This window comes from Chiloscyllium plagiosum, chromosome 2 (assembly GCF_004010195.1).
Source record: "Chiloscyllium plagiosum isolate BGI_BamShark_2017 chromosome 2, ASM401019v2, whole genome shotgun sequence".
Classification (NCBI taxonomy): Eukaryota; Metazoa; Chordata; class Chondrichthyes; order Orectolobiformes; family Hemiscylliidae; genus Chiloscyllium; species Chiloscyllium plagiosum.
Window position 1 is genome coordinate 143,616,099 of NC_057711.1, and position 8,328 is coordinate 143,624,426.

Sequence of the window (8,328 nt, forward strand, 5' to 3'; positions counted from 1 at the left end):
TTCAAGGTGAGAGGTGAAAAGTTTAAGGGGGATACACGCTGCAAGTACTTCACACAGAGGGTGGTGGGCGTTTGGAACACGTTGCCAGCAGAGGTGGTAGAGGCAGGCATGGTATATTCACTTAAGATGTGTCTGGACAGATGCATGAATAGGTGGGGAGCAGAGTGATACAGATGCTTAGGAATTGACCAACAGGTTTAGACAGTACATTTGGATCAGCTCAGGCTTGGAGGGCCGAAGGGCCTGTTCCTGGGCTGTGAATTTTCTTTGTTCTTTGTTCTTTATATATCACAAAATCTCAAGTGTCCAATGAGTTGGCTGAATTATGCTTTCAAAGTTAGCCAGTTTTATCTATTTGTGAACATTTTTTGGCAAATTTATGGAAGGAAATAGATTAAACATAAAAGATATTTGCATCAAGAATGCTGTATGGCTTGACATTGGCAAAAGGGTACATGTGGACACATGTTTGACATGCATGTCTTATATTACAGTTCTGCATTGTGATAATGTTGCAAATGCAAATTCTATAATATGAGGCTGATTTTATAAAGGTCCACCAACAGCATACATTCTCGCAGAAGAGAAACATTCTTCATCCATCCACTTTAATAGAAGCAGACCGGTGAAAAGCGTGTGTGCAATTTGACTGATGCACACTCCCCAGCAGGTGGGACATTTCACCAGGAGCACAATTCTGTAAAATTGGCCCTTGGATTAGGTTATTGGCCTGCTGCACACTCAAGGACATGTCATTCCAACTTCACAACTACATCGTAGGTTGACTCCTAACTTGGAAATTTCCCACTCGAAGAGAGGCAGGAGAAAAGAGGATAAAGTATTTGTTTTTAAAATTTGGAGATGCCGGTGTTGGACTGGGGTGTACAAAGTTAAAAATCACATAACATGAGGTTATAGTCCAACAGGTTTAATTGGAAGCACACTAGCTTTCGGAGCGACGCTCCTTCATCAGGTGGTAGTCACCTGATGAAGGAGCGTCGCTCCAAAAGCTAGTGCTTCCAACTAAACCTGTTGGACTATAACCTGGTGTTGTGTGATTTTTAACTTTGTTTTTAAGAGCGTGGGAGAGGAGATTGGGGGTGTGGGGTAAGATCAGCATTGTGAAGATTTTGTATTGCAGCTGCTAAATAAGCTTGGATGAGTAAAAAGATAACACAGGTTAATGTAACAGACTCGGAATCGTGGTGAGAGAATGAACAATGATGACTGAGATTTGACAGAAAAGGTGAGACACCGAATGAAATGGAGAATGATGGCTAGGGGAGGGGGCTGTGGGCAGGGGAGCTGGCATTGCAAAGGCTAAAAAGCTGAAGATTCTGCCAGCAATTGTAGATTGGACATGAGGGGTGAATGTTCTGTGCTGGGACCAGTAGGCAGACGAGGAATTAGAAGGATAGAGGAATTAACAGACACAGTCTGAGGTCAGCCCAAAGAGTGATTTGAAAATTTTAAATTTAAATCGAGAAATCAGAGAACATCCACTACCACCGACCACACCACCTGCTTCAAATGACAGTGAGTTTCAGGTATTCTAATAAGACTACACTGTTAAAGGTGACCAGCTCTCCCATTGTGTAGGACTGAATGTGTCCATATAGAGGCCTGTCCACATTGACCCACAATTACAGTGGAGAAAGTGAGGACTGCAGATGCTGGAGATCAAAGTTGAAACTTTATTGCTGGAACAGCACAGCAGGTCAGGCAGCATCCAGGGAACAGGAGATTCGACGTTTCGGGCACAGGCCCTTCTTCAGGAGAAGGGCCTGTGCCCACAATTACAGTTCCAACTTAGAATCGGTGTTCAAGTTAACAAGGCAGCAATACTGACCTCAAGATGACCCATACTGAACTCCCCCAACCACCTCCTCTAAGATCTACTCATCATTCACCCAATGTCCTATCCATTCCAAAGATGAATTTCCAGCGCTCTGAGTTTGACCAAAGCTTCTCATGTGAAGCTGTGTCAAAACCAACCGTCTAAGTGTAGGAACTTCATGCTATTGTGTTTAACCAACATCAACTTATGTTGTCACTTCTGTAAAAAGGTTTATTTTTTTCATTTATTTATGTGATGTGCCTGTCTCAGGGATAGGCCAGCATTATTGCCCACTCCTAACTGCTCAGAATGCAGTTAAGTGCCAACCATGTTGCTCTGGGTCTGGAGTCATATGTCAGTTAGACCAGGTGAGAATGGCAGTTTCCTTCCCAAAAGGACATTGGTGAGCCAGATGGGTTTTTCCTAATAATTAGCAATGGCTTCATGGACATTGTTTAGGCTTATTGAGTGCAAATTTCATCATCTGCCATGTCAGGATTTGAACCTAAAACATTACCTTGGTCTTTGGATTATTAGCCTACCATAGGCTATTGCCTCATTGAGAAAGATTATTTGTCAGAATATTGCTGTTTGAATCAAAGTTGACTGTAGTTTACTTAATAATTACCGATAGCACAAGAACCAAGCTCACAACTAATAACTGAGTTAATTATTCTACCCAGGACTCAAGACTAATGCGTTAACCAGTCTGTCTATTTTCACCTTCTTGTTTTCAATAGGAGTACAATGTTAACTTTGGTATTTTTCCAGCTGGTCTTGTCTGAATTCTGAAGGTTGGGGTGGGGGAATTAGCTTAAATGATGGAGCACACACTTCACATGCGAGAGGTAGTAACATGGATACCCACATTCTTATTTATGACAAGAGATAGGAGATTCTTGATTAGTAAGGGATCAATGGTTATGGGAGAAGATAGGAGAATGGTGGAGCAGAATTGATGGGCTGAGTGACCTAATTTCTGTTTCTATATCTCATGGTCTTAAGGCCTGGTGATTTGGAAAGGGGTTGTTGCCTCATTGGTGGGCAAATCCTAAGCCAAACACTGAAACCTGTCTTTATGGTTCATCTATGTGCATGAGATTCTTTGATACACATCCCACAGGACCCAATAATAAAAGTAATCTGAACAAATGACTGTTTCCAAACTACCAGTTGTCATCTCCAACAGCATTCAAAGTTCTCCAATGCAGACGATCTGAAACACATCAATTTTGAAGAAGAGTCTTTGGATTCGAAAAATTAACTGTTTTTCTCTCTTCACAGGTGATGCCAGAACTACTGAGTTTCTTCAGCATTTGTCCTTATTGCAGATTTCCAGCATCCTCAATATTTCACTATTAAGTGAAAGATAGCACTATACATGAAGTCATACAAAGTACATATGGAGATAAGTCCCAAATGTTAAGCAATCAGCCTACATTTTGCAAGAATACAGACAGCAGCTAAAAACATTGTCCACCGCCAACATATTTCGGAAAGATGTGAGCGTATTGTCCTAGTTTTCCAGTCATTGAATTGAAGGGACCCCTAACTGCTGGTAAATTAGACCATGGTATCCCCATCAGATGCTAAATCAACTTGCTTCCAATACACAAGTCTTTACCACTTGCACCATAGGATGGGTTACAGCTGACGTATGAACTAGCCACATTTTCTCACAGTCAATACTGTCAACACCAACCATGGACCAGGAATGGTCGATTGTTTCTCTTGGTGTGTACCATGGAGACTCAGACAAACTTAAACACACCTACACATTAAACCGCTGTTGCTGATACTGTTATGAAGATGTGGGTATACTGTACCTTTAAGAAAGTTAAAAGCTAGCAGAACTACCTGAAAGCACCAATTGTTCTGAACAAGATGTAATGTAACTTTTTCATCCAGTAGCTAGGGTAGCTTGTTGCCTAGAAATAACAATATAGATTTGAATTAGGCCTATCAGTTTAAATTATGCCCCCAAAAAGTACCAAATTCCAATCAAGTTGAATTGAGTATATTGACAATCTTAAAAGCCAATGACATACCCCTGAAGCATCAGATTGTAAGATGGGGAAAATTGAACAGTTGGGTGGAGAACTGCCAAGCCAATGACATCTGCAAACTGACCAAAGAATAGCTGTCTTAAAGGTACCTTTATCATTCAGTAACCTGTGAAGCAGAAATCCCTAAGAAGAAAAGAAGATTCTACGTCTGGCTGGTTTTTGAAAAGTTGAATTTTGGTAAATCTTAATCAGGGGTTTTATCAGACTAGTATTGTGGAAGGGGAAGGTAAAAGATAGGTTAGAGGAAGGAGTTGTAAATAGTTTAGTTAATTATTCTTTGTTATACTTTAAGAAATAAAGTTGTTAATTTTTACTTTAACTAGTTCTTGGCCTCTCAAACTTTTCCATCTTCATAACAATATTAACAAGCTACTGTGTTCAGATTCAGTGTTTATTTACCAAACAGACAACAGCACCTTTCCAAATCTCCACGGCTAAAGGGACAATCTAGTGAGCAACAAAAGTTAGCACTGTGTGTAGGCTGTAATCAAGAATGTTTACCGAGAGTCTCAATGCAGCACTGCCTGTCTTCAGCCAGACTGAATATATGACAGAGTCCAGATAGAATGCTGGTTGTGTGGTGTCTAGTTATATCCACCATTTCCTAGTCTTCTGTGCACACCTGTACTCCAGTGACTAGGTCAATGCCAGTAAGCAGAGACCAAATTTAAACATGAATTGCCAAAGACTGAAAGGTCGACTCCTGGGGTTAAGTCAGAAGGCACTTTGAAGAGCGCTGTACCATTAAATTGTTACTCGGCGGAGTTGTTTCAGTCAGCTCTCCAATTACAGCACATCCTGGGAAAAGCACAATGAACACGCAACAGTTTAGATTCTCGATTGCATGGACTGATGCATCATGTGTCACCCTGATCAATTCAAATAACTACAAGATGTGAATAAATGGTAAAGAATGAGCCCCTTCCCAATCTAAAATACAACAAAAAACTGTGGATGCTGGAGATCTGAAACAAGCCAAAAGAACAGGAAGCGCTAGAGAAACTCGGCAGGTCTGGCAGCATCTAGTGAGAAAGAAGAACAGAGTTAACATTACAGGTCATAAACACAAAATGCTGGAGAAACTCAGCAGGTCTGGCAGCACCTAGTGAGAAAGAACAGAGTTAACATTACAGGTTATAAACACAAAATGCTGGAGAAACTCGGCACGTCTGGCAACATCTAGTGAGAAAGAAGAACAGAGTTAACATTACAGGTTATAAACACAAAATGCTGGAGAAACTCGGCAGGTCTGGCAGCATCTAGTGAGAAAGAAGAACAGAGTTAACATTACGGGTTATAAACACAAAATGCTGGAGAAACTCAGCAGGTCTGGCAGCATCTAGTGAGAAAGAAGAACAGAGTTAACATTACAGGTTATAAACACAAAATGCTGGAGAAACTCAGCAGGTCTGGCAGCATCTGCAGACAGAGAAACAAGAGTGGTTAATTCGAGTCCACTATGACTCTATCAGAACTCCAGCTCACTTTCGCAACTTGTCAATGGCATTAGTCTGGTATCTGGCGATGTAGTCATGGGTATACAGTGAGTACAGTAGGGGGCTGAGTACACACCCTTGGGGGGCTCCAGCGTTGAGTGTTAATGAGGAAGTAATGAGCATTTGGCAAGAGAGAGAAGCAAAGTTAACATTACAGGTTACAAACACAGAAAGTGCTGGAGAAACTCTGCAGGTCTGGCAGCATCCATGTGATGGTCAGCTGGAGTTCTGATAGAGTCATAGTGGACTTGAAACGATCACTCTTGTTTCTCTGCCGGCAGACGCTGCCAGACCTGCTGAGTTTCTCCAGCACTTTCTGCGTTTGTAACCTGTAATGTTAACTCTGTTTCTCTCTTTCTGTACAGATGTTACCAGACCTGCTGAGTTTCTCCAGCACTTTGTGTTTATAACCTGTAATGTTAACTCTGTTTCCCTCTGTAAGATGCTGCCGGACCTAGAGTTTCTCCAGCACTTTGTGTTTATAACCTGTAATGTTAACTCTGTTTCTCTCTGTAAAGATGCTGCCGGACCTGCTGAGTTTTGTGCAGCCCCTTTGCTGTCTCTGTTTGCCCTGGCCTTCCCTCTCTCGGTTGTGATGTACCTCTGGTGAAGAGCCTGGTTTTTTCTTCAGTTCCTCGCATTTCCGCAGCTTGCAGATCTGGTGCCCGGTTTTGCGGTTCCGGCAGCTGCTGCACTCTCCGCAGTTGATGAGCCTCCTGCAGGGCGAGCAGAGCCCGCACCGTTTCCTCTTCCTCTTGGCCGGCGCTGGCCCCGGAGCCGCACCGGGACCCGGGGGGGCGAGCAGAGTGCAGTCGGGCAGGCTGGCGGTGACAGCCGCCAGAGCCGCGGGCGAGTGCAGGGGGCCGGTCATGATGATGATGCCGGGGGGCAGGGAGAGAGCTCCCAGGGGGGCGGGGAAAGCGGCGTCCTCCAGCCGCAGCCTCTCGCCTGAGGTTCGCCCGGCCGGGGGGCGCTGCGCCGGCTCGCTCTGCAGAGCGGGGCCGCTGCTCGGGGTGCACATCGCGGCCGCTCGCCTGTCCCGGGGCCGCTCGCTCTCAGGCTTGCGGCGGGACCCTCCCAGCCTGCTGCTGGCGGAACCTGGCGCCTCCCCTTCTCTCAAGGCTCGGATGCAACGCTCATCCTCGGGCTCAGCATCCAGCAGCACCACGCTCGCCTCCTCTTTCCCAATGCAGGCACCGGCTCCTCCATCTGACATCGCTCACAGTCTCTCTGAAACAGCAGCAGACACCGAGATCTCGGGCAAGTTTCCCTCTTCACTGCCCCCCTCTCTCTCTCTCACACACACACTCTCATCGTCTGTGCATCTTTTTGTTTTAAATGCATATTTCTTCCACCTCCTCTGCTTTGTTATTTTCTTTTTTTTAACAGGGGAGAGAGCTGAGAAGCAAACTGCTCCTGTGAAGCCAGGAGGAAAATTAAACACGCCGAGAGGCAGGTCAAGGGCTGGGGAAAATTCAAGGCAGACCGAGTTGTCACTGTAGGGTATTTTTTTTTTGCAGTGAGTTTTCTGATCCAGGAGTACTAGGGTTTCAGCACCTTTTTCCTCAAAGGTGCTCAGGATGAGACTGTGGTGGGCAAACTGGCGAAGTTTTAGGGGGTCTTTGGTGGAAACCTCGAACCATTCAGTGGCACAGCCTCCAACCTCCAGCACAAGCAAGTGTGAAGCCCCAGAGCTCACATCTGGTTGTGCAAGGACCGAGCGCTTTCTGGCTTAAACGGGGAAGCACCACAGCGGAGGAAGATTCCAGCTCCACTCCAGCTCTTAATCCAGAGAGACACACTGGGGAAGCTGAAACCATTGCTTTGCAGCTATTTCATTTTTGCTGATGGCTACAGTTCTCTGTCGCTTGATTTAGGATTTAACTACCATTACCGACCAGGCCCATTTCGTCTGGGATTAATTTCGAGTTGAAAGCCATCACCTTAAATTACAATTCAGTTAAATCCGCAGGAAACACACAGTGAGAAATGGCTGGTTAGGTTGTGATAATTGAGTCCAAGTAATCCACTGGTTGCATCTCAGTCCATATTCAAGGAGGGAAGGGGCTTAAACTGGAAAACGCAGTTTTAAATCAATTGTTGCACCCCCCCCCCCCCAACATTGACATCCGTTCCGAACTGGAACAGGGGCTCACTATGGAGAAGTTTGAATTCCAAACAGTTAGAATGACACACTGCTTCTCAAGTTTTTTTTTAGATGTGGGTATCCCTGGATGGGCCAGCATTTATTGCTCATTTCCGGTTGCCTTCAAGAAGGTGGTGGTGAGTTGCCTTCTTAAACCACTGTAGGGATACAACGCCTTTAAGGGAGAGTGTTCTGGGGTTTTCAGTGAAGGAACAGCGACCTATTTCCAAGACGGGAGTTGAGTGGTTGAGAGGGGAACTTGAAGGTAATCGTGTTCCCAAGTATCTGCTGCCCATTTTCTCCTAGATGGAAGCGGCCATGGGTTTGGAAGATACTGTCTAAGCATTTGGCGAGTTCCTACAGTTCATGTTTTCTATGGTACACACAGCTGGTATAGATGGTGGAGGAACTGAATGTTTGTAGACAGGGTATCAATCAAACAGGCTGCTTTGTCCTGGATGGTGTCAAGGTCCTTGAGTGTTGAGATGCACCCACCCAGGCAAATGGGGAGTATTTCATCATGGTCCTGACCTGTGCCTTGTAGATGATAAACATGCAATGAAGAGACAGGAGATGAAGTGCTCCTTGCAGGATTCTGTTGTCAGTAAAATATTACCACGCTCAGATTGATAGTGGGCCAAACGCAGTTTATTTATACTAGATTCCCTGCAGTATGGAAGTAGGCCCTTCGGCCCAACAAGTCCACACCAACCCTTCAAAGAGTAACCCACCCAGACCCATTCTCCTACATTTACCCCTGGCTAATGCACCTAACACTATGGG

At 44.8% G+C, this 8,328-nt stretch overlaps 1 protein-coding gene across 2 annotated transcripts in view; it reads right to left on the reverse strand.

Annotated features, from left to right (window-relative positions):
- LOC122564897 (CXXC-type zinc finger protein 4-like) overlaps positions 1–7,269 on the reverse strand; it is a 60,685-nt gene extending 53,416 nt beyond the window's left edge. The window contains exon 1 of one of the 2 annotated variants that reach the window (XM_043720332.1): positions 6,001–7,265. In XM_043720332.1, coding sequence (XP_043576267.1) covers positions 6,001–6,615 — 615 coding nt within the window. In that variant the 5' untranslated portion in view covers positions 6,616–7,265. Of the gene's footprint in view, positions 1–6,000 lie in introns of both variants that reach the window. The other variant, XM_043720322.1, reaches the window with a different exon arrangement.
- Between the last annotated feature and the right edge of the window lie 1,059 nt (positions 7,270–8,328).